This window comes from Protopterus annectens, chromosome 10.part0, assembly GCF_019279795.1.
Source record: "Protopterus annectens isolate FY-2018-M chromosome 10.part0, PAN1.0, whole genome shotgun sequence".
In the NCBI taxonomy this organism is placed as follows: Eukaryota; Metazoa; Chordata; order Ceratodontiformes; family Protopteridae; genus Protopterus; species Protopterus annectens.
This window is the reverse complement of record NC_056744.1, coordinates 785512961-785540432: the sequence shown is the minus strand read 5'-3', so window position 1 is coordinate 785540432 and position 27472 is coordinate 785512961. Positions and strand designations below refer to the sequence as shown.

At 39.1% G+C, this 27472-nt stretch overlaps 1 protein-coding gene across 1 annotated transcript in view; it reads left to right on the top strand.

Moving 5' to 3' along the window:
- Positions 1 to 27472, top strand: part of DEPDC1 (DEP domain containing 1) — a 1033362-nt gene that overhangs the window by 973778 nt on the left and 32112 nt on the right. Inside the window, exon 11 of the mRNA XM_044085606.1 lies at positions 25245 to 25430. Within this exon, the coding sequence (XP_043941541.1) occupies positions 25245 to 25430 (186 nt within the window). The remainder of the gene's footprint in view (positions 1 to 25244; positions 25431 to 27472) is intronic.

Sequence of the window (27472 nt, the reverse complement as noted above, 5' to 3'; positions counted from 1 at the left end):
AAAAAAAATTCTCAAATTATGTATCAGTTATGTTTAAGAACAATAGAAATTACTTCTACAAATTGCCTAGTCTTAAGTGAAGTTTTACAGTATTCCCATAGCAAGCAAGTTAGGGGTGTAAATAGTATGTATATAGTTAATGAGAGAGTTCTAAACAGAAAATAATGAATTTGTTTAGACGGTTTCTTGGGGAGCTCACTAATAAATATAAATAACTTGATAAATTGTAGCAATTCAGAAAAGATATTAGTACACAATTTAGGAGAGTAAATAAAATGCCGGTTTTAACAAATGAAGGAGAAGGTAATTCCAGAATCAATGAGATACTATGCATATGTGTGTGTGTGTATATTTATATATTTATATATACACACACACACACACACATATATATATATATATATATATATATATATATATATATATGGGTTCATATGAATCCGTCGACAGCCGAAACATCGACGCTTACCTCATCGACACCAAAGCATCGACCGTTAAGAACATCGACAATCCAGGTAAGCGATTTTCCCCCTTACAGGACCCATGGTAGCACTTGTTTCACTAGTGCGACGCTATGGACAACGCAAATTCTTAACAGTCGCTACCATGGGTCCTAAGTGCTACCATGGGTCCTGTAAGGGGGAAAATCGCTTACCTGGATTGTCGATGTTCTGAACGGTCGATGCTTTGGTGTAGATGAGGTAAGCGTCGATGTTTCGGCTGTCGACTGATTCATATGAACCCATATATATATATATATATATATATATATATATATATATACACACACACACACACACACACACATATAATATATATATATATATATATATATATATATATATATATATATATATATATACACACACACACCGTAGTAAAAGAGGATTTTAATTAAAAAATAGTCTATAAAATACTGTATATACTAATTCTAAACAATAAAAAAATATAAAACTGTCTATTGGAATTTTTTGGAAGGCAAGCTAGCCTAGTTGGTTTTAGGGAGGAAAAATAAGACCTTAATTTCTAAAACAATAAGCTTAATTTCCACTGCTTTATATTGGAAACATTCACTTGGAATTTCATACATTTTCATTACGCATTATATAAATATAATTTGTATAGCTAGTGATCCTTGCTGTTGGAGATGCAAGAAAGATGTAAAGTTAAACTAGCAACACATATTTTATGAGTCCAAGAACTTGAAAAAGTTTTGGCATGAAGTGAATAATTATTTTAAAGCATTATGGTGTGATAACTGTATATTGACAAGATAATTTTTTCTCATGGATGCAAAGTACCTAACGGGATTAGAAAAAGTTAATTTAACAACATACTGGGGCCTAATGGCAGTGGCTAGAAAAGCTTTCACTAGAAAATGGAAAGGTCGTGTGTCTCTATTATGTAAAGATTTTATTGAATTTGCTACTACTTTATGTAAAAATGAAAAAAGAAGCCATAAAGTTAAGATTTAGCAATTCCAAATTAAATTTTGGATGTTGGACAAATCCACAATTTTTCCAAGAGAAAATGGATAGAAATGAATGCTAGTCAATTTTTGTGCGTCCACTAATATGTTTAAATGTAGTTACTGTTTTTTTTTTTCTACATTTCTTTGTGTGTAGTTGTTTTGGGTTTTTGGCGATCAGTAATATTTTTGAAAAAAGAAAAGCTTAGTGTGATGCTACATCTCCAGTAAGAACGCATTTTATTGGTCAACTGTTTTTTTCCCTTAGAGAAAAAAATATTAATGAAGTCTTAAACTCTAAAGAGAGAGAACTGTGCAACTTAGGCTTGTGTATTCTAAGAGTGGGAAGAAAGTCCATTATAAGTCTATGCACATTGAAAGCACTTAAGCAGCAGTGTTATCCAGAACACTGGGCTTTTGATCCAGGATGCATTGCTTGTATGCTATACTAGTATATTTTACTCTCGTCTGTTGTAGACATACATTTGTGGTGCATTTAATATATGAAAGATGCGCTATTGTGCTTTTGACTCCCATAAACAGTTGAAGACCATGTTGCAGTTTGTTTCTGTGTTGATGTTAAAACAGTTTAGAAGTTAATTTGATTCATAGTCCTGATCAGTGAAAATAAATGAATGTCATAAAATGGCTACTTGAAGGAGGATATATGCCTACTTCCATGGATGAGAGAGAGTCCATAATCTTGCTGAATTGTGATTTGAAACGTACTGCTGAGCTTGTAGTGAACAGATAGTGAACGGAACAAGGGCAACAGTTCTCCAGTTAATGCTGGTGGTGTAAATAAAAGAGGAACAAGAGTCTACACAAGTACCCGTTCAGCAGCAAAGGGAAGCTGGGATCTATTAAAGCTGAAACCACCTTACTGTGGTTACTGTGTGCATCCTGAATTTCAGATGCATGCTATGCTACATTAATTGCATTTAGAAGTAGTTTGTTCTTAAAACAAAATTCCAGTTGTGCAAATGGTGTTTTAGTATCATTAATGTGCACTTGCTGTGCAGAGATTTATTTTGTATGGCATCAGCATTATAATAGATATTGACATGCCAGCTGGTTATTGCTGCTTTTCCTGTTTCAGTTAGTACCGTGTGCCTTTGTATGTGCTTTTTTTTAGTTATGAGAATAATGCAGGTCACGGCAGCTCACATCACCAAAAGTCAGGTTGCTGAGAACAACCTCTTGAAACAGAATATGTCACAAGAACTAATAGACTGGATGATAGTACCACTTCTAATGGCTACATAGCAGTCTCAGATTTAAATGTGGTTCCCCACCCCACCCTTGCCACCCACCTTGGGATTGCATTGTGTTCCTGACATTGCACAATCTTGAGGAAAGGAGGAAAAGGTCTGTCTAGAAATCAAACCGTTTGTTTCCCCATCATTGAGTGACCTTGGAATAAGACTAGAAAAAGTGGGGGACTTGTCTCCCAGTTCAGAAAGTTACTACATTTTGTTAAATTTTAGAAGCATTCCTTTTCTGTAATGCTCTGCAGGCAGTTTACTGCCAGATTTGTTAAAAAGCTGGACCTGTAGCAGCAGTACACTTTTTTTGTTCTTCTTCTTTCGGCTTTTCCCGGTTAGGGGTCGACACAGTGGATCACCCCTCCGCTCATGATTGGCAGTGGAGTTTTATGATGTCGAGTTGCCAGCCCGACACCCAACCTTCCACAGAAGGCACACACATGCACACACTCATTCCTAGGGCCAATTTAGAGTGCCCAATCCACCTACAGCATGTCTTTGGGATGTGGGAAGAAACCGGAGCACCCGGAGGAAACCCACGCGACCACAGGGAGGACATGCAGACTCCGCACAGAAGGCACCCCAGCCGAGAATCGAACTGGAGAACCTTTTGCTGTGAGTCTAAATCTCTTTCAGCTTAGCCCCTTCCTCATGGCTCATTTTCCTACCACTTTCTCTTCGTTCTTTCTTCTCTTAGTAGTGATAGTTTTATTAGAAAAGCAGTAGTCATTTACTTACAGTTTTAGGATTTTCTTATATATAGCGAGTGAATAGTGTTTAGGAATTTTTAGACATAGTTGAACATAGTGTGTCGATAATGTTTAGGATTTGTCAAATATAATTGCATATGTAGTTTCTTCTCTTGTGTGTTGTCATAACCGAGTATTACCAAAGTCCCTTAAATCAATCTCGTAGTTGATTTCCAGCACAGATGAGCAGAGAAGTTTTTAAAAGTGTTCCCTTTGTCTTCCCTTTGTAGACACAAGATCCCATCACAGGATATGCACAACCTGTGCATGTTGTGTTTGGGAGTTCCTTATCTGTTTGACCATGGTATTTGTGCAGTTAGCTGACTGAGAAAATAAGCTGATATTAAAAGGACTCTTGCCACTGGATCCAAAAGTGGCAAAATTTAAAATGTCGACTGAAAAGAGCTCAAAACATAAGGCATTCTGAGCCTACTGGTCCATCCTGTACTTTAAAAGTCCTGGGATTTGAAGTAGCTATGTTTTACACTCCAACCTACACTCCACCACCAGATGCAGAGCTGTGTTGGATGTGATTCTTGTTCATGACTCACTGAAGAAATGGGTATCACTAGAAAATGGATCAGCACACCCAGTCCAGACCTCCTTTGGCACTGTCAATAAAGTCTTTTAGGTGCCCTCATTTTAATTCTTCTCCAGTCTGACTTTCAGCTTTTCACCTGGAACCTGTGGCCTCAGTGCAGACTTTACTTTTGGCAATGACAAAGGAGTTTTGAGGCAAAGGCATTCAACTATAATTCAGTCTGAGTCGAGTGCTTGAGCTCTGGGCTGCAGTTACATTAATGGTGTCAGAGACCTCAGCATTTGAGTCTTTGATTCTGATCCCCTCATCAAGGCCTTCCACCTTCTTGATATTGGGGTCCCTCCTCCTGCCACAGCGGTGTATCTGAAGGAGGGAGTGGATCTGGCAACTGGCACAGTGTCCTCCGATGGAGGTTGATTATCACTTCTCCCAAGAGAGCAGAACTATTGGCCCCAGTGGATACAGTCCCATCCCATGACTTTTAGTCTCTCTTGTCTTTCCTTTAGAAGTCCTTGGGTCAGAGTGGACCCATAAGCTTTAATCCTCCTGCCCAAAAGCTGGTCCAGTACTCTGAGGATTCAGGTGACACCTCCCCTGAGGTACCCAAGAAGAAGAGTTATAACAGGAAGAACCTGGAGTCCCTTACTTCAGATTCCAGCCCAGAGGATCGAGAGGGATCCCACCATCTCCTCCTGAGGACACCTTTTTTTTGCAAAATTTTAGTTGATGTGCCAGAGGGGATTTTGGCCTGCCATCCCTCCTTTCCTGGTGAGGCAGTAATTTTTGAAACCTATGATTCAGCCCCATCTGCTTCCTAAGTGGTGCTCTTGGCCAACAAGTTGATTGAATTGGCAATTAGGAGGTCCTGGAAAGAACCTGACACTTGGGAAGCAGTCTGCCATAAGCCTTATAAAATTCTCTGCCCACCCAAAGACAAACGGCGTCGGGCTAAACCCCTTCAGTTGACTCCATTATTGTGGTGTAAGCTACCAAGGGAGAGCTGTCAGAAGACACTGCCTGTGTTAGTCTCCCCAACAAGGAATACGGGGCAATGGCTAGACTTGAAAAGTGGTTATATGATTCAGGAATTTTGAATTAAAAGCCCTGAACTATGCCACACACATGAATAAATTTCAGAGAGATTTGATGCAGCAAGCTCTATCTACTCTAAAAGCTCCCAGGGATGGAGTCCAAGAAAGAGCTGGAGACTGTCTTGATTACCTTTTCAGTATCACCATCCTCATAATGTGTCATGCCTTATGCATATAATGTGACAGATTAAGTGGCCAGGGCAGCTGGAATCAGCATAACGATGTGGTTCTACTCATACCTACACCTTTCTGATTTTTGTGGACTACTTGAATGCATTCTTCACCAGTGCCCCCTTTAACTGATCTTCTCTCATTCAGTGACAGGCTAAATAAAGGATGAAGAAAAGTGAACAGTATGGTAAGACTTTCTCTCTGCTGTTGGAGTTAAGTTCGAGGTTCCACAGAGGTTGAATAACTGGAACCAAAAGGGACCTCATTCACTCTGGTTTAGGAAGTCTAAACAGCAATTCGATTCATCTTCTGATAGGAGTGGCCACAGCAGAGTCCCATTCAGTGGACGCAGGCCCAAAGGCCGAGAAGTTCAGTAGAACCAGAGCTATAGTGGAACATTCTCTGACAGATGACTGCAGCATCCCTGAAGGTCTGCCCAACTACTGCACTCTGGAGGCAGTTGGGGGGGGGTCATCTTTCCCTGTACCAAGCAGCATAGTTGGCCATCACACAAGACACATAGGTTAGGGGTAATGTCCAGAGGCTACTCCATACCAATTTTCTTGACCCTCCAAATTGCCACTGCCTATTGCAGACAGCAAGATTGCAAGCTATTCTCATTTTTCCTTTTTTAGATGACTTGCTCATCTTTGCACAGTATTTCTGAAAGTGTCAATAGTCCTTTACATGTGCAAAAGGTCTCTTTTTCAATCTAGGATTCCACACCAACATTCAGAAGTTCTCCTTGACTCCTCCTTGTATGCTAGTGTTAAAAGGTAGACATATATCTGGATTTGTTCCTGAACTTTTCACGTCACTCTCAGACTTCTGCAAGAGAATGTCTCAGGATTCTTGGGTTCATGGCTTCTGTGATCTTCTTGATTCCCTTTGCCAGATTACATGTAAGAAGAATTCAGTGGTTTCTGAAAACGGTATGGTCCCATCCTCATCATGCCCTGACATTTAAGAGTCCAGTTTTGGGCTTTGTAAAGAGAGAGTTGCTTTGGTGGAGTGAACAGATATAATTGAATCCAGGTCTCCCCTTTTCCACCATCTACCTCTGCGCTATCTATAAAAACATATGCATCACATTTTTTCATAGAGAACAGTGTCTGAGGGAAGGGTGAAAGTGCAAGGACTATGAAACAAACAGGACAGGCTAAAACACATCAGTGTTAGAGATGTTAGCTGCTGTTCATGATGTCAAGTATCTTCATCATATGTGGTCTCCATGTCCTCAAGTGATCATAGACAGCACCACAGTGATATAGAACATAAACAGGGTGATACCATATCTTACCTTCTGTGCAGGCAGGCACTTGTAGCTTGGGAAGTAGCAGTTCAGCACATTCTCCAGGGGCTTCTGTACCCTCATCCTTCCTCCTCCCAATCTGTATAAGCTGTAGTATTGTACCCACACAGCTAATGTTACTGCAGCAGTGGTTTTATGAACGAACATAGCATAGCTGTGTAAGTAAACTTACCATAAAAGTAGATGTTCAGATAAATCACTGCTGTAGTAGCTGCTCCTTCAAACTCCTAAATGTTTCTGCCTTTTCCAGTGTGAGGTATCATATAGCATTTAGCTTCTTTATCAGGACCATAGTCTCCCTGTTTTCAGTTGGCAGAAAAGTCTTAAAGTTTTTAGTGCACAGGCTGCAGGTTTTCTACAGTCAGGATCCAGTGCTATCAGAAGCCTTGGTGCATGTGGAGAGTGAAAAAGGGTTTGGAAGACTCTTGCATCTTTGGCAAGATATAACTCGTACAGATATGGCTACTGCTGTCATGGTGTATTCAAATATCGTCTGTTATGATAAGTTTACTTAGTACTTTCCTCAAAATTTTTAAGCATATCACCTGAAATATGAGAAACCGTAAAATTTCATGTCGTTCTTGTAGACAGTGGACAAGAGCAGGACTTGTTTGTCAGATTCAGTAGACTTTATCTCTAAAGAAGGATTGGATTCTGTCAAGTGAAGACAGCCAGATGTTTGAGACCAAGGAGTTAGCCTCCAGACTGATGTTTCAACAACAACAAAAAAAAAGTTCACAAAGAAGTATGTTACAAACTGTAAAAATGAAAATAAATTGGCTCCAGAAATGCACATCAGCAGCTGTGAATAAAATATTAAATTGATACAAATAGTATTTAGCGCTTTCATCTCATGACAAGTGAGACTTCATCAGAATACATTCACTCAAAAAACTAAACTAAACCATTTAAATAACCCTACCAATTAATATAACAATCACATGACAGCAAATAATTTTAGCTATCAAATTTTAAAGGCATCATTCCAAAAATGTTTACATTGTTAATAAAATCATTCACAATAATTTATATTAAATAAAACGTGTATAAATATCTATGTTAACAACATAAACGTGTACCTCACTGAATATGTATTAAAACACAATACATTATATATCATTTTCTGTTTCATATAATAAGGGTGCAATGGATAATAGAGTCATTTAAACCTGGAGGGAACATGGCAGCCAATTTATACTGCCACTCAGTTTCTTTCTTTTTTAACTTATTTTTCCAGTCCCCTCCTCTAGGTTGTATTCTAATTAATTCTAATATACCAAATGTAAATTTATCAAAATTCTGACAAACCTGTACATGTCTATGCAAAGCATTACAAACTTTTTATTTTTGATGTCACTTAGATGTTCATAAATCCTATTCTTTAAAAAACGTTCTGTTTTGCCAACATGAAAATGTTGACATGATGCACATATTGCCAAATATACTATTCTGTTTGTCAAACAATTCTCTTTCTGGAATACTACCTGGCTGTGTAATTTATTGTTCAAAGTAACCACTCTTTATTAATATGTGGACACTGACTACACATTCCACAAGGATGTGTACCTGTGAGTGTTACTTGTGTTGAATCTAGTTTACTTTCAAGCAGTTTCTTAAAGTTAGGTCCTGTACTATTTACAAATCTTGGTGTTTTTCCCACTCTTTTCAAAATATCATAATTTGTCCTGAAAATATTCCAATTAGCTCGAAATGCTCCTTTAATTTAATCTGAGAGGTGGTTGTATTGCAATACACAAGCCTTTTCATATATACCTTCCTTACTGTGTCTTGCATCCGTAGCCATACTGGTAATTAATCCCTCACCCAACAATGGTTTGTATACAACACCCCATGTTCCAGACTCCACACAGAAGGCACCCCAGCCGAGGATCTAACCAGAGAACCTCTTGCTGTGAGGTGGCAACACTAACCGCTGCACTACAGTGGCTGCCCAGCCTCCAAGTTTTTACCAAAACTCTTAAATTGGAAAGAATATTACTTTTTCTAGATGTCAATAGTAATTTCAGATATTATGTTTCTAGGAAAAATATGTTGGGAATATAGATCAGCTATATGTTGTTATATGCTTGGAAGGGTGGCCAAGTCATTCTCCAGGCACCTCTAGCCAGATTACTGGCTTGACTGTATTGCATTCTGCTGTGATATTCATAGGAGTCCCTTGGAGCAGCAGTCAGTGCATACTGTACCAGGGCGGCAATCACCAGATAAGTCTTTAAAAATGTATTTGCATAGAGCATTTGTGAACCAGTTGCTCTAACATTAGTCCAGACTGCATGTTGGATATCTAGTGTAAGAGTGCAACAGGGTTTGCTGCTATCATTTTTTAGGGCATGATATGAACACCTCCTGTGCATAGAGGAACTGCAGTACTGATTTGGTACTCCTTGCACAGGAAGGGAATTGTACAGCAGTGATTAACCCTGTTATGAACATGGTACAGTTAATCACTATAACTGAAAATGTTCACATAGAGGGTTCCTTGCTATAGCACAGGTTTCTGTCCTTCTGCCCCCTTGTGCTTAGTCCTTTCCCCAGGGATAGAACCAGGGACTGAAGACCTTAAATCGTTCAGGCATAGCAGTCTCAGTAGCTCAGATGGCACACTTGCCTATAGTGCTGGAAGATCAGAAGTGTGTGGGAGCTAGTTGGATTTATTTTCCAGTACTTACACTGCAGTACAGCTTAGCAGAAATAATGCATTGTTCCATCCTTCAGATGAGAAGTTAAACCAAGGTCCCATTTGCCTGAATTGGTGGTAACTCTGGTGGATGTAAAAGATCCCACAGGCCTTATAGAAAAAAGTAGGGGGAAGATGTTCATCATTAGTTCACCGCTGTAGAACCTAAGCTATATGGGATGTCCTGCCAAGGATTGGATCCAGCTGACCAGCTTCCAGATCTTTAGGGCTCCATCCATGCATCCTAGCCATTGCTCTCTATGAGAGACAAACAAAACCAGTGGCGAGGGTGCCAAAAATTCAGAATTTCCTTGACATTGAAAAGTGTTTTTTTGTTTCGTGAACTTCTTTGGTCAGTTGGGACTTCAGCAAAGCTGAGCAGATAAGTTCCTCATTGAAGATTACTTTCCCATACCTACAATTTGCTGAAAAATTACTTTATTCTGTCTAATAAGTCTATTTTAGGGCATTTCTGCCCTTTTGAATGCTTGTCACAGAATTCTTTATCTCAGAGCTTACTTTTGCTGACTTGCTTCTCTGAAGATTTTTTTTCTTTGTATAAAATTGTGCTTTTTATGTGAAAGTAAACTTTTGGCTCAGTATTTTTTATTGAGGCATAAACTTTAACTTTGTAGAGAAGTCAGGGGTGAGTTTTACTACAAAGTTTATTTTCTTGTCAGAATTTGACTGACGTTTCTAAGCTCTGTTAACTGCATATCAAACACCCTTTCTTAGCTGTGTAATCTGTTCACAGGCCTTGGTTGTGATTCCTTAACATTTTTTTTAATTAATTTTCGGAGACTATTGCCATACATATGGACAATATGTCAGTACAAACAGGGGGGAACCAGATCTTATCCCCTTTGTTGCGAAGCCATGAGACTGAGTGAGTGATCTCCACAGGCCGTTATCTGGTGGCAACGCACATTCTGGGGTAGTCCAACATTCTGGCGGACAGGCTCGGTCGTTCTTATGTGTGGTCTCTGAATCCTTCAGTAGTGGAAAAGATCTTTCTAAAATGGAGTCTGCCTTGCTGCAATCTCTTTGCCTCTCCTTCCAACGCGAAGTGCAGTGAGTATTTTGCTCTGAAACCTCCTCCGGTGGAGTCCTCCAGAGATGCTCTTGTTCATGCTTGGCCCTCTGGTCTTCTGTATGCATATCCTGTGCTCCCAAGTTCATTCAGAAAGCTCAACTGCTGGGGAGCTCAGTGATCCTTATTGCCCCTTTCTTGCCTCACCAAATTTGGTTTCACATTCTGTGGTCTCATGTAATGTGTCCTGCTTGCACTCTAGATCAGGTTCCAGATCTGATTACACACCCCTCAGGGGTTCCTCATGGCTTGGCTGCTCTAATTCCCATGATAGCAAGGTCTCCTGGGTTGTCTTCTCCTGTTAAGAAGATCCTGGTAGCAGCACACAAATCTTCTACCAGGAAGGTCTACTCAAGCAAATGTAAGTGTTTTTCAATCTGTGCCTCTCAGCACGACCTGGATCCCTTCGCTGCATCAGTCTTTGGCATTTTGGAGGTTTTGGTGGACATTTTTAATCATGGTGCTAATTTTTCTATGGTTAAGGTCCAATTAGTAGCGATTTCCAACTTCCACATAGGCGAGAATTCGGCTTCCTTGGCTTCATCTAAACTTTGTAAGGCCTTTCTGAAAGGTACCTTTCTTCTTAAGCCTGTGGTTAAGGACCCCCACTCCCCCTTAGAATCTTACCTTTGTTCTACAAGCTTTGGTTTCTTCTCCATTTGAACCAACTGCCACGGTTGACTTGCAGTTTTTGTCATGGAAGACTGCCAGGGTGTCCCTCCAGACTAATCCTTCTTTCCTACTAAAGGTGGCCTCAGAATCCAATATTAACCAGGTCATTAGTTTACCAATTTTCTTTCCAAATTTCCAAAATAAAGGGGAGTACAAATTGCACTTACTAGATGTGCACAGGCAACTGTGTTTCTATTTACACAGAACAAAAACTTTCCATAAGTACAATCAGCTTTTGGTTTCTTTTTCTAAACCTCACTTGGGAAAGTCTGTTTCTAAAGTTACAGTTGCTTGATGGATTTCAGAATGTATTTCTTGGGCCTACCGAGCGAAAGGGTTTTTTCCCCCAGGACATGTCGAGTGCATTCCACCAGATCAGTTTCTACTTCTGCAGCCTTTTGGTCCAGGGTTTCTCTAGGTGATCTGTTCTGCGGTGACCTGGACATCATTGCATACACTTATCTCCCATTATACGTTGGATCTTCCTTCCAGGAGCAGGGCATACTTTGGCACAGCCATGCTGCAGAATATCCTTCCATGAGGACCTCCCCAGGTTTCTTGGTAGGTGGGGACTCTGTCACTCAGGTTAAAGATCAAATGAAACCAACTTCAGATAAAACAGTTATGTACTTACCATAACTTTCCATCTGAGTTGTTGCTTTTTATTTGTCTTCAACCATCCCTCCCTCCTTCCTTACCCCTGCCCTGTGTGGGCTGTGTAGTGGACCGGATGGAAGAGTCATAACCCCTCTATCCTGGCTAGCTTTCCCTTTGATGACCCTTTTATGGATTGTGCCAGGTTTATAGGCATGTTGTCTAGGTTGGGATGCTGCTGCCCTGCAACAAACTTTTATCTGAAATTCTTCCAAGATAACTAGTTTTACCCTCATTAACCTTTTTAGAACCCAAAACAAATGTAATGAAGCTAAATATACAACAGGATTTACTAATCCAAGTTACCTATCTTTTTCTTTTCACTATAATACACCTCTCTTCACAGAGTTGAGTAAGAATCTCGTATGAAAGAAAGAAAAAAAAATTCTAATAAAACTGTCTCGTCACTGACTGGAAAAGACTGTTTCCAATATATCCTAACTATCTTAATCCATAAGAATGAATCAAATAGATTTTTATTATATGATTAATCAAAATATTTCCACATATTCATTATATTTTTATATATGTAGCACAAACCAACTACAGAGCTACCATGTTGCAGGTAAAGCAGCCAAACGAAGGATACTTCCAAATAACAATCAGGCAGAATGGTACTCAGCTTCAATCCAACTTAGACAGATTTTAAAGATCCACACAGGAGCACAAACCATGTAGCAGGTAAAGCATCCAAATGAAGGATACTTCCAAATAACAATCAGGCAGAATGGTACTCGGCTTCAATCCAACTTAGACAGATTTTAAAGATCCACACAGGAGCACAAAGACCAGAATAAAACTCAGGTTTATTAAAACAAGAGGTATGAAAGAAAGAAAAAAAAGATTTCTAATAAAACTGTCTCGTCACTGACTGGAAAAGACTGTTTCCAATATATCCTAACTATCTTAATCCATAAGAATGAATCAAATAGATTTTTATTATATGATTAATCAAAATATTTCCACATATTCATTATATTTTTATATATATATATCTTTCCATATATTCATTTTATTGAAGCTGACCGGTTTTAGTCCTAATAAATTAATTTCTTCTTTAAGAAAAAAATAAACCTTTGAAATCTTGTTAACATCATCAAAACCCTTGCATTTACTTCTGTTAACTCAGACCTACTTTTCTCATGCATTCCACTATCTCCTACATTACTTTTATCCACCCACTACTATTAGCTATTACAACTAAATCATCTGCATAAATCATATAAAATGGAACTTTAATACCATTACAAATCTCCACAACTCCTTTATAAACCTTCTTTGCTGTTGAAATTATAGCATTTGTAACAGTAGTAAATAATGTACCACTTAAAGGGTGGCCTTGTTTAATTCCTGTCTGAACTTCACATCCATTAATCAAAAAAATATTTAATGAACTACAATAAGCTGATTCCACTAAGCTAATTATCTTTTTTGACACACAATCTCAAACATTTCACTTTGACATACTCTATCATGTGCCTTTTCTATATCACAAATTATAATTTTGGTATCACTTCATTTAATATAATTATCATTTTTAACTGTAGTCAGCATTTCTTTAGTCTCTTCCCCCTCTACTCCATAAATACCTTCATCTAAATTATCTTTAATGATCTTTCCCCTTCTTTTTTGTGTAAATTTCATTAATATTTTATAATATAATCAAAGTAGGTAGTTTGAATCATTCTGCCTTCATCCATTGCTTTGGTGACCTTCTCAAAGAAGTCCACCAAGATGAATAGGCATGATCTGCCCTTAATGAACCCAAACTGAGTTGGATCCAGTGTCTCAATGTTTCCTGTGTTGTTACTGATCATTTCAATGATAATTCTTTCCATGGCTTTGCATAGAAGACTATTGAGACTTAATTCAGCCCGTTCAAAAAGTTATTCTACACCCAACTTATGATTAACAATAATGCATACTTAACCCCTCAAAAAATTAGTAAATTTAATAACAAATACTCACCTGAATGTCCTCACTGCAAGAAACAACCAGCAGACATTCTACATGTTATGTGGGAATGTAATAAAGTTCATAACTTATGGTGTTCACTAAGGGCAAGACTAGAGAAAATGGGCTACCAAAAAAGTACTTTATCCTGGGAAACAGTTATACTGCACATAAATATGAGTAATCGTCCCAGAGTCTTACAGCATGTCCTCACCACCACAAGTTTTCTAGTCAAATTCTATATTACAGAGAATTGGACTACTGCAACCGCACTCACATGGGAAGGTTTTAGAAATGTAGCAAACAAATACATTGCCTCCCACAAGCTACTATATGTTACTAAGAAACGTAAATATTACTAAGAGTATTGGGAATACTTATTAAATTTCATTCTCAAGAGGTAAAAATATTAAATCTAAAAGTGAAATATGCAATATATGTAAGACAATCAATAAGGATATACTTAGAACCTTTTTAACAGTCATTTTATAAATATATGTGTAGATAAGTTGATTAAAAAAACCACATACCCTATATAAAGAGGTTTTAGTTTGACTTTCCCTAGTGTATGTAATAAACAACTAATGGTACTGTTTATTCTTATTACTGCAGAATATGTGGTTAGTACAAAAACTGGATTTTTGAAGTGACTTCTTTGTATATAGAATGTTATGTTTTGTTGTGTGTTGTGTGTGTATCTTATTGTATAATGTCTTGTATGTTGTAACCTAAAAAACTGCAATAAAGAAATTTTTGGGGAAAAAAAAGACTATTGAGACTTATAGGTCTGTGGTTTCCAGGGTCTGTAGATGGCCTATATTGGTTATGACTGTATTAACATCCCTACTATCATACACATCTATACCAGGAATTATCACAATAAAATCCAGTATCTTAAAATATTCTCTTTCTTAACAAGAAAAGCTACCCCTAAACACGTATCCTCTCCAAATCGCCATCTAACTTCTTTTCCCCATGTAAATTTGATCTTTTATTTTAATTATTTAGTCTCTGTGTATCTTGCAAGCATATCACATCACAGTTTTGATCCTGACACCATTTAAGTAGTCACAGCCTCCTTTTTTTCATTCAATAAACTGCTAACATTTAATGAAAGAACCTTTAAACCAGGAGTCCCCAGCCACCGGACTGTAGATCATTTGGCACCAGGCCGCACAGAAAAGATAAAAAAAAACCTTTTTATGTTGGGCACCCGACTGTTCAGAAAATAAGTGTATGTATGTGTATGAGTGTTTGTTTTCTATCTGCGTGTGTAATTGAATGCGTGCATGAAAGCTGTGTGTGTGTGTGTGTGTGTGTGTGTGTGAACAGTGAGATTGGTTGAATAGTTATTTTACACTCAATAAGCAGTGCTTATGCTGTTTAGTGAGTGTAAAATAAAAATAAATGAAACCAATAGTGTGTTGGTGTGTGTGCATCTGTCTGTATGTGAGTGAGTGTATGCATGAAAGCAGAATGTGTGTGTGTGTGTGTGTGTGTGTGAGACAGAGAGAGAGGAGAGTGAGAGTGATCCCTGGCAGCAGCAGCATCAGTTAAGAGGTTTGCATACCTCTGGACTATACCTTTCATCCTCTCCTCAGAAGAAATCTGGACAGAGCCACAAATAACATGGGACAAATGACCAACAATAAGAATAGATTTTAAATACTGGTCTTATAAACTTAGAAAGTTGCTAGAACAACAGGGTTTCCAACAGCATATATTATCTGAAGGATATAAAATCTGAAACTCAAATACCTGTAATTATTTAATGACTTAAATCCAGTCATTTGCCAGAAAACTACACGCTTTATGAGGATGTTACCAAACATATGAGCCAAAAACTATGCTTTGTTGACTGTTAGCCCAAGATATCTGTGTAAACCTAAAATAAACAGGGGACAAAGTCTCAAAATAGGAACATATTTTACTTGATTATTAGGATTTGTGTTAGCATATATTTTCTGAAACAGAGGTGTGTGTGAGAGAGAGAGTAAGAGTGACAGTAAAAAGGTTTGCATACCTCTGGACCTTTCAGCTGAAGAAATCTGGATAAATCTTAAAAAAAAAAAAGAGGGAGCAAGGGCTTAAAAATAAGTACAGATTTTAATTACCGCTCTTATAAAATTACAAACTTGCTTAAATAAAAGGAGTTGCATTAGCATGAATTTTCTGAAAAAAAAGAATAGTCTGAAACTGAAATGTATGCCATTATTTAGTAACTTCAGTCTTCAATGACTGGCAACAAACCAAATGTTTTAGGAGTAAGGGACCAAAAAAATAAATTAAATGCCTGAATATTTTTTAAGTGTTATATTTTCGATGTAAAATGCTTCCTCCAACAACATTAATGCCTGTGGCAGCAGGCCTAATAAATACCCCTGAGCTGGGGTTAATTCACAGTAACACACACCATGGAGGGCATTATTGCTTGCTTATTATGCATGTGCGATAGCCGGTCCCTGGAAAAGTGTCTTACATGAAACCAGTATGTGGTGCAAAAAAGGTTAGAGACCACTGCTTTAAGATATCCCTTTTCTTTTTAAATATTTTTTGTTGAAAAAAATTTCTTTCTTTTGTGTACCCTTATTCACTTCCATCATCATCCCCTTGCATTTTCTGTTCATTATTAGCATCTTTCCTACTTTTAAAACCATATTTCCCCACCATATGAACATTTTCAAAAATTTTTAATTATATTTTCACAATCAAAGCAAATATTTTCTGTGGCCTCACATTTTCTACATAGTGTTTTACAATTGCCAGCAATGTGTCCAACTTTCTTACACTGAAAACACGTTGTATTATTGCATTTACTTTTTAATGGTCACTTGCCCTACAGTAAAATATGTTGTAGATTGGTCTCAAGTACCGCCACACTCTTTTTCTTTACATTAATTGTAATAACACTTGGCAGATGACAAGTATTTCCTTCCTTTCTATCAAGGTAAACGTTCATATCCCAAGCCCCATTCCATAAATTCCTTTTGTCATAACATTTTTCATGATGTTCTTCGTGTTTCACTGTTGCAGTCATAACTGTTGGGTATTCCTGCCGGCAGGCAGCCCGAGGTCGGCCAGAATATCAAAGTCTGGGTCCGGCGTCGGCTGTATCAGCAAGTACCCTGACGTCAGAACGCATGGGTATAAAGCTGACAGCCGACGCCATCTTCTCCAGCCTTTCTTGCCGTGCGGTGCAAAGCAGTTCGCTAGTTGTTGGTTGGCGTTTTCAAGACAACGTGGTGTGATTGTCGTCGGTCCAAAGTTTTCTACTTCTCTTCTCAAAGCTAAGTACCCCGTTGGGGAAACCTTTTCCTTGCTCCTCCGATGTCAGAAAAAGTTAATAATTGTGTATCGTGTGGAAAACAAATACCTCATAAAGATTTCCACTCTTACTGTCTACCTTGCTTAGGCCCTGACCACGACGTTTCTTGCTGTCTGTTCTGTGCCAGGTTTTTAATTCTCGCACTATCAAGCGTAGGTACGATTGGGCCTTGAATTACTTCGGTAGACGATTTAATTATAGGATGTCGTCGGATACTTTACCGACTACCGGAATACAGAAGAAACGCAAAGACAAGGACAGGCCTCCGAGGTCCAAACAGGATATTTTGCAGCCGGAGCCAGCTTCGGGTTCGGCGGTCGTCAGTGAGGTGCTTTTGCAGCCCCTGTCGTCCGCCACTTCAGAACCGATGGCTGACACGGACTCCCATGGGGAGCCATCTAGGCCTAGTAATTTGTCTGCTGCAGGGCCTTTGGACGTCGCTCCTTCAGATGGGTCCGGAACCGCTGTGCAGGTACCGGCTTCTGAGGGGGTCTTCAGGCCTTCACATATTACTATTTCCACGAAGACAAAGGCTAAGTCAAAGACTCCTGTTAAACCCAGACTTTCTGCTCAAGCTTCTTCGGATTCAGCTCCTAAGACTCAGAAGCAATTACTACGGATGGCTGAGGATTTATTAACTATGATTAGGGGCTCTCACCCTCCTCCTGAGAAAAGGCCTAGACAGGATATCCCTTATGATTCCTCTGATCAGGCTTCTGTATCTTCTGTCTCTTCCTCTGATCAGGATTACTCTTTTCCTCCTTATGAGGATTCGGATGCAGAGGATTCTGTTCCCTCTGCCTCTCCCCCTGAAGATTTCTCTTTTAGGGAAACTTTGTATGAGATGAGAGAGCATTTTCATTGGGAAGGTCAGGATTATTCTGCTTCCAAAAAGAGACTTAGGGAATTTCTTCTTCTCCCTCAACACAGGCCTTTAGGTATTCCTCCTGTACTTGACATTGTGGATGATGCCTTCTCTGAAGCTAACTTGAATCCTGATTCCATGCCGCCTGCTCCTTCTAAGCCTGATAGATTTTACAGGGTCCCTGATTCCCATCAATTCTTATTTAAGAACCCTTCTGCTGATCCTGAAACTATTTTGCAGGGTTCCAAGGCTGCTAAGGCCGCCTCCTCTAAGAATCCTATCCCCTCTGAAAAGGATTCTCGTGCCTTGGACAGGTGGGGCAAAAAGGTTTATACTTCAGCTACCTTTTCTATTAGAGCTTTAAATTGCCAGTTTCACATGTTCAAGTATCAACAGTTTCTTTTATCTGTTTTAAAACAAAGGCTTTCTACCTTTCCTGCATGTGCTGAGGACAAGGAATTACAGGATGTGTTGCATGCAACTGAACAAGTTAGCAAACATAGTTTACATTGTGGTTTTGATGCCTTAGAGGCTTCCTGCAGGGCTGCTGCCTCTGGTACTGTTATCAGGAGACATGCTTGGCTTCGTGAGCAGAATTTACCTGAACAAGTTAAGGCTAAATTGCTAGATGCCCCTGTTCAGCATGATGTCTTATTTGGATCTAAGGCTGAGGAGGTTATTAAAAAGATGGAAGAAAAAGCCAAGTCTATGCAGACTGTAAAAGATTTTTTGCAAGTACAGCCTCCTAGATTTTCTAGAAATTGGCCGTCCAAAAATTGGTCTTTTCCCACTTCTGACAGGCCTCAAAGGGGAAGATATAGACGCTCCAGAGGTCGGGCGCAGGCTCGGGCCTCTTACAGATCTAGACAGTGGACTGTTTCTTCACCTAGAAGGGGAGAAGACAGACCTCAAACCCAAAGAAAGCAGACCCAATGACTCCCTCTGTTGGGCTACAGGTCCTCCTTCCCTGGATGCCCCTCTCGGAGGAAAACTTTCTCTTTTTTTACCAAAATTGAACTCACGTTACCCAGGACAAATGGGTGTTAGACGTGATTTTGAAAGGCTACAGATTCCACTTTCACACTCTGCCAAGGCCTTCCGGCTGGCCAGATCTGCCAAAACATCAACGGACAGAGGCCTTAAATCAAGTGGACGCTTTATTAGCCTTAAGAGCCATAGAACCTGTTCCACCTCTAGAGGTGGGGAAAGGTTTTTACTCAAGACTTTTTCTGGTCCCAAGAAAACAAAACTCCTGGAGACCTATTCTGGACCTCTCAATATTAAACACCTTTTTGGAAATTCCAAAATTCAAGATGCTTACACTTCAACAACTTCTCCCAATGCTCTCACAAGATGCTTGGATGGTAACATTGGACTTAAAAGAGGCTTACTTACACGTCCCCATAAGGCAACAATGCAGAAAGTACCTCAGATTCAAGGCAGGCTCAAGACACTTCCAATTCTCTGTACTGCCATTTGGCTTATCTACTGCGCCCAGAGTTTTTACCAAATGCGCCCAGAGTTTTTACCAAATGCCTGACTCCAGTAGTAGCTTACTGCAGACTTCAGAGGATTCAGATTTACCCCTATCTGGACGACTGTCTAATTCAGGCAGACAGCAAAGACCTTCTACTACAACATCTGCATTTTGTTCAGCGTCTTCTCCTACTGCTGGGATTCTCAGTGAACACAAAAAAGTCACATTTGATTCCGTCTCAACGAATGACCTTTTTGGGAGCTCTTTTGGACACAAGTTTACAGAAAGCATTCCTCACTCCAGAAAAACAGTTACAGCTGGCTTCAATCTTCAAGACCTTGGCAGCATTAACTCAGCTCACTGCAAGGAAATTCCTGCAGGCTCTGGGCTACATGGCCTCTTGCATCCTGTTGATTCCAAATGTGAGGCTTCACATGAGGAAACTTCAATGGTACCTAAAGAGTGTATGGTCTCAGCATTGCCGCAGTCCGGATACAATGATTCCACTGATTCCCTGCCTCCAGAAGGAATTCCTTTGGTGGTCCAGGGCGTGTGTTTTGAACGAAGGGAAGCCCTTTCGTCTGCCTCAACCTACTCCGATCATAACCACGGACGCCTCGGATTATGCATGGGGAGCTCATTTTCTAGACAAATGCCAACAGGGCTCTTTCACAAACAAACACCTTCTATGGCACATCAACTTAAAAGAAATGTTAGCAGTCCAAAATGCTCTTCTAGCCTTCCAGACTCTTTTGAAGCCAGGACCTCTGCTAATTCGAACAGACAATACCACAGTCATGTGGTACATAAACAAGCAAGGGGGCTCTCACTCTTACCCCCTTTGCAGACTTGCCATGACTTTATGGGACACAGCCCTAAATTTGAATCTGGATCTTCAGGCACAGTTCATTCCAGGAAATCAGAATCTCTTAGCAGACAGCCTAAGCAGAAACATTTTGGATCCTCATGAATGGATGTTGGACCCCAATTTATTCAGCAAGATAACTGCAGTTTGGGGATGTCCTCAAATAGATCTGTTTGCATCCCATCTCAACCATCAGTTGCCTCTTTTTTGCACCAGGTCCTTCCACAAGACAGCTTGGAAAGTGGATGCCCTGTCCTTCAGCTGGAGTAATCTTTCGGGATATGCCTTCCCTCCTCTTCCTCTTCTACCTCGGGTTTTGCTAAAGATAAAGCTGGACAAACCCAGACTGATAATTTTGATAGCTCCAAATTGGCCTTGTCAGTTTTGGTACCCAACTCTACTGCACCTTTGCTTGGAACCCCCTTGGAGTCTTCCTCTGACCCATTCTCTACTGTCCCAGCATCAGGGTCAGGTATTTCACTCTCAAATCAAGACTCTCTGCCTGGCAGCTTGGCTCATCAAAGGCAATTGATTCCTTCTCTTCCTAAACAAGTTTTGGATATTCTTTTGGAAGCTAGGCGTCCTAGTACAAGGAAATCTTATGCTTCTAAATGGAAAAGATTTTGTATTTGGATGCAGGATCGTGGCTCTGATCCTTTAATACCTGATATTCCCTCCATTTTACTTTATCTCTCAGACCTTTTGATCAAAGGTCTTTCCTTTTCTTCCATTAAAATTCATGCTTCTGCCATTTCGGCTCATTTCAATTGTGATCCTCCCATTTTTTTCCCACCATCTGGTTAGACAATTTCTGAGAGGAGCTAAGAATTTAAGACCTCCTAGATCTCCTCCTGTCCCTCCTTGGGATCTCAACTGTGTCTTGGAAAAGCTTACTTTGCCTCCTTTTTGAGCCTGCTGCCTCTGCGGATATTAAGTTCTTATCCTGGAAGACAGCTATCTTGTTGGCCTTGTCTTCTGCCAGAAGGGTGTCTGAGTTACAAGCCCTCATGGCCGTGGAACCATACCTCATCTTCCATCAGGACAGAGTTTCCTTGAGGACCAATCCTACTTTTATGCCTAAGGTAGTTTCTAGAGTGGCTCTAAATCAGACTATTCACCTTCTTACCTTTTTCCCAAAACCCCAAAATAAGGGGGAAAGGATTTTGCATTCATTGGACGTACACAGGCAACTACGTTTTTACCTGGACAAAACTAAAGCTTTCAGAAAATCAGATCAATTGCTTATCTCTTTTGCTTCCAGTTCTCTAGGTAAAGCTATTTCTAAGCAAACTATTTCCAAATGGATTGCTCATGGAATAAGATATTGTTACTCTCTTCATGGAAAACAGATTCCAGGTACTGTCAGGACTCATTCTACTAGAGCAGCTGCCACTTCAGCAGCCTTTCTCAGAGGTGTTCCTACCAAGGACATTCTGGAGGCTGCCACTTGGAGCTCTGTGCATACCTTTTCCAAGCACTATAACCTCCCTTTGTACTCTAAGTCTAGGGCAGGCTTTGCCTCTGCTGTTTTGCAGGGTCTTCTAGCTGCTCCTTCTTCTTCATAACCTCCTCCCGTGTTCTCAGCTTTGGGATTCTACCCTACAGTTATGACTGCAACAGTGAAACATGAAGAACATAGTACAGTTGTGTATACCTACCATAAATGTAGATGTTCGAGTGTCTTCACTGTTGCAGTCGGTGTTTCCCTCCCTCCAGACCCCTCTTTTTTCTTTTTGCTTACTTTGTTTCCTTTTCCACTACCTTTCTGGTGTATTTGTGTTTCCCTTGGGACACCTTTTGGTTTTATGGGGGCTTCTGACATCAGGGGCAAGAAAGGCTGGAGAAGATGGCGTCGGCTGTCAGCTTTATACCCATGCGTTCTGATGTCAGGGTACTTGCTGATACAGCTGACGCCGGACCCAGACTTTGATATTCTGGCCGACCTCGGGCTGCCTGTCGGCAGGAGTACCCAACAGTTATGACTGCAACAGTGAAGACACTCTAACATCTACATTTATGGTAGGTATACACAACTGTACTGTCTTCCATCTGCTTACGTTTTGTCAAAGCCTTCTTAATTTCATGTAGTCATTTCAAAAGTTTTAAATTGAATTCTTGTCTTCTTTGAAGCATCATCATAGTTCCTTTTATCAAGTATAGGTTCCGTGGTGAACAGAAAGATTTTTGTTGTATGTAACCAATATTTATTCTGCTAATTAAAAAGTTTCAAACATCAGTTCATGGAAAGATTCAAGACCAATATGCATGAATATCTCTTAGAAATACCCAAAGGCACACTCACTTTGTCCCACAGAAAAGTCTGTCAATAGCCTCACCATCATTCGATTCAATTTGCAGCACAGCCTGCTTTTTGTTATATTATTATTATTATATTTTTTAACTGCAAGTGCGCTTTCACTTCCCCTTGACATTGCGGCTTCAGCATAACGTTTGCAAGTACTAGCTTTCTGCAGTTGTCCAACCTCACAAGTTTTATTTTAAGTGTAAACGTTTTTGTTTGATATATTCCTTACATCATCTTACTGTTTTGAATCATCTCGCTGTGCGGAAAATCTTCCTTCAACTATCTTCAACCAGGACACCAGAAGTATCATCAGAGAGATCCCACTCCTCTATCATTTCAAACAGCATTTAGTTATCCACTCCATCATCTTTCAAACAAGTAACTTGAAAGTGTGGTAATTCCACATCTGCACTATTTATATCCATTCAATTACTTTTTCTTCCTGTACATCAGAAACTCATCAATACTCTGTTCCTGTTCAACAACTAGCATGCTCATCTCTGTCTGCCAGTACTCTCCCTTCAGGCAGTAGTCCTCCAGCTTGAACGTCAACTGGGAAATAAAAATTGTATTACTAAAGTAGATTATAAGAATGGCTATTTGCCTACAGCAGCTACCCTTCCCTCTGGCAATTTTTTTGGTTTGTAGACCCAAACAAAACATTTAGTAGGAGACATATAAAGAATCCATACACATACCTACTTCAGGTACTGTTGTTGTTGCCTCACAGTACAGAAGCCACCACTTTTGCAGTTTCTGGCTAGAAAAGTTCTGCCAGTAAGGTCAGAGTATCCAGAATATTCTGGTGTAGTGTTACAGTGCCTTCTCTCTAATGATCTGCTCTTATGGGAAGTATATTAATACATAACCACCCTTACTAAAAATTAAGGGAGATTATACTGCTGTCTTTAGGAAAAAACAAGCTTCCAATTAATGAATACCAGAGATGTCATTATCTCTAAAACTAGTCTAAGCTGAAAACAAGTTTAGCGACAGTGCACCTGAAGAAAATGGGAATGCAAAACGCCATCATATTATAGGGCATTGTGGTTGTAGGAAGCGTAAACCTCAGCTGCAAAAGAAAATCTCCTTAGAATGGCTGTACTTACCACGCCATTTAAAAACCGGACAAACACATTAATTTTAACTAGTGATGCAAGGATTGATTTTTTACATTACATAGATCAGTGAGTATATCCATCGGTTGTTCAATGTCCTCTTTATCTGCTTCTTGGTTGATTGGGTGCCAGAGTCTCTGATGGCACTTAGGAGGAGTAAGGCATAGAGATAATTGTGTGTAGGATGCTAGTCTTGTGGGAAACATCAGCACTAGGATCTGAAGGATTGCTAATCACTGTGGCATATCTTTAGGATTTTGGAGGAAACTTGGTTACAACCTATTCAGACGGTTGGGGTGGGGGACAAGTAGACTGTTCAAACCAAACTGTAGAGCCAAGAGCTGCGGGTGTCACTGCCACTGTACCACCCAGATCATCATTAATATTTTTGTTTTCTGCATGAGATCTTCATGTTTTTTGGAATACCTGATGCCTTCACATTGTGAGCGGTTTCTTTTTCTCAGTGTTTGTTTTTGTTAGTGCACTAATTAAATCAGATCAGTCAAACAGTGTTTCTACACCATTTTGTTACTAATTGCTTGTATCCACCAATTCAACAATTCTTTAATATTTTTATCATTATTTGCTATGTAGAACATTGATGTGCATTTCAATTTAGTGGATTTGGAGAACTCTTATTCCTTACTGGCAGTAACTGCTGAGGCAGACTGCTTATAGTAGTGGTGCAAAGCATCTGTCTCCAGGGCCAAATCTGGCCATCAACGCAACACCATCCGTCCCCCAGAGAGTAACCAAAAATTAAAAAAAAAAAAAAAAAGTGAAAAAATGCTATGCCTTACTCCAGTCATGCAAACTTTCCAGCATGTGCTGGCTTACTTACCTAATTGACTGCAGTTGCGTACGCCTCGAATTTTAGCTGCGGAAGTCACTATTCTTTGTTGTTTATAACTTGTAGTCTGTAAACAGTAGTAACTGTCTGCAAGAGTTTGTAATAAGTCAGGGCTGCAAGCCAGAATAAAGTCAACTGCAAAGTTGATGTAGAAAGCAGGCAATTTCATGACTGCTGTGTTAAGTAAAAATGCCAGTCACCTGTACCTATTGTTAACTCATAATGACTTACTATGTTTTGAGGTGGCCCGCAGATGCATTAAGAACTAATGTAGTGGCCCTCCCCCACAGAAAGGTTGTGCACCACTGGTTTATAGGTATTTCCTTGAAATTTATAGCATTTGTTTTTTTTTTTTTTTGGCTTGTTTTATCATCCACTATTTCTGTTCCTTATACTCTGTAATGATTCAGTATTTCAGAGCCACATAGTCATTACTCATTGTTATGTGTTTATTTATATGGATTATTTTATTTATATTTATTTCCTTGTTTTGAACATAGTTCAGTAACATGCAGTAAGCAAGGTTCAGTAAAGTGCATATTAATCTTGTTTTAAGTTGTTTTGTGTGGGCAACTGGTAATTGGAGTTCCTTGGTGTCTAGTTATGTATTTGCTTATTTTAATTTAAAACTCCAAAGAAGGTCATCTAAATATATTTCTTAGATAAGTAAGGCATGTGCTTTCTTACGTCGTACATCTTCTAATCAAAACATGATTAATTTTGCCTGTAATGTCTAGGTAGTAAAATAAGTTTTAAAACGTCTTGTTTGTTGCAGGCTAAGTATCCTGTGAACAGTTCAAGTGCCTCTGTGCCAACGTACGCATTCTGCAGACAAATAAGCACGGAAGAGTTTGAGCAGCAGAAAACAGTTTCCTCACAGGCGGCAATTGCCGAGTTGCTGGAGAGCATCCTCAAAGATAAGAATTTGTCTTTAAAAGATAAAAGGAAGAAGCTTAAACAAGTAAGAGGCTGCATTTTTAAAGCTTTGATTTAGACCCAGATATTCACACCTACTTCTGCAAAGTGGCATTCTTCACTTGAAGATGTATTAATGTTCTACATACATTTGAGCTTCCATTGTCCAGGTTCTGCTGAGAGACTGGTGCTTCACATCTTTGGTTGTACATTTGACTTCATTTTTATTGTATTCTGAATTGCTTTGGTGTGTGTTATGTCTGAGGCTGGAACAAAGGGTAGCATGATGCAGAAACAGTCTTGCTTTCCAGTATGTATACCCAGGTTGGTAGTAAACACAGTGAAAGGACATAGGAGGGATCACAGCCTTACTGTACCAGAAGTTGTGCGTATATACTTTGTGTATGACTTAGATGCACAGCTTTTTCCATTTCAGGTGAGTTAGTGGGTTAGAATGATATAAGGCTAGTTTCCTAGGATGGAGTCTGAGGTATGCCATGTTTTCAATGATGTGAAATGATTCTTAACTGGAGCATTAACGTTGCTGAAGATGAATTTCCTTACTTTTGTATATTTTGTTATGAATGAGTATGTATGGCTCAGACTTGTGTATCACATTTTGCTGATAGTGTATGGCCCTATTCTCCTTTGTAGTTGTGTATTATGAAGCACCAAGCCTGTTTTCTATGCTACACCACAGAGGGCAAATGTGCAAGGATGACATGACTTTGTGCCTTACAGCAGTGAATGAGTGTATGCATTTAGAAGGTTAGTAAGTGTCCCTTTTCTTTTGCATGGCAGTTGTAAGGATCCTCCTACCTTTGTAGGCAGCAATGTGCAAGTATGTTTTTCCAGGCAGTGCAAGTCTGTGAGTTTTGTAAATTATTGCTTAAAGGTGCCACCTATAGAGGATACTGGCAAAAACCGCTGGGTTAGTCCCGCAAGACTTGCAACCTTTTATTTCAGGTTTGACAAAGATGGTATTCATACCGAGTAAAAGTTTGGCCACAGCACTGGGCAACTTCCCCAACTCTCTTCAGTAAAGCAAAATGTAAATTAGAAAAAGAAATTGAGTTGAAAGAATTGGAAAAAGCCATAAAAGAAGGGAAGAAAGAATCTGTGCCAGGTTTAGCAGGTTAAGTTATGGAAGTGATGGATATTATATGGCATGAGCGTAATGGAAGCATAAGTATTTGTTCTAATATGGAATGAATGGTTAAAGGAAGGGACATGAAATGGAATATGTGCTGATATGCTTAAATTTATATGGAAGGAAGACAATAAAAATGTTAATAATTGGAGACCAATAATGCTGGGAATACTGATTACAAAATCTTTATGAAGATGGAAAAAGTGATAGAGGAAGGTGTATATGGAGTAAAGGGAAACGAGTGAAGGAAATGTTAATAAAAGAAGTAATCAATACTATTTTAATGGAGAGTAAAGATGTAAGGCTGGCTGTATCTGACTTGGCAAAACCATTTAATTTGGTAAGTAATGGGACACTTGAGAAGATTATGGGTTTGAAAAAAATAAAAGTATTAAAGAAATGTTATGAGGCTTCTTGAGTTAGTTTTGAAAGAAATTAAAAAAATTTGAAAGTGTCAAATGCATATGTGTTTGCTTTTGCGATTAATGCAATAATATAAACCTGTATTAGTAAAATGAGAGAAGCAGGATAGGTAATAGTAAATGGCATAATAACACTTTTGTGTATCTCTTATATGCAGTTTAGTTATTGCAACAAAAATATAGTATGGAAGAGAAAAACTTTGACAGAAATGGAAGGGGGTTAAGGAAAGCTGGATTCAGGATAAATAGGTCCAAAAGTAAAGGACGTTGTGAAATAAAGAACATAAGTTATATTTATTTTACTAGAAAGTTGATAAACATATTAGGAAAAATAATGGAGATATTCTGAACTGAAATAAGTTAGTTTGTGGAAAACTTTCTTTTTCTCTTTTAGAGAGAGGGTATATGTGTTATATATGTATATATTGGGAAAGTTGGAATATTTGGGTTAAAGTATATACGTTTCCTGGAAAAAAAAAATAACTGAGTTTTTTTTTTTTTTTTTAAGTTTTATTT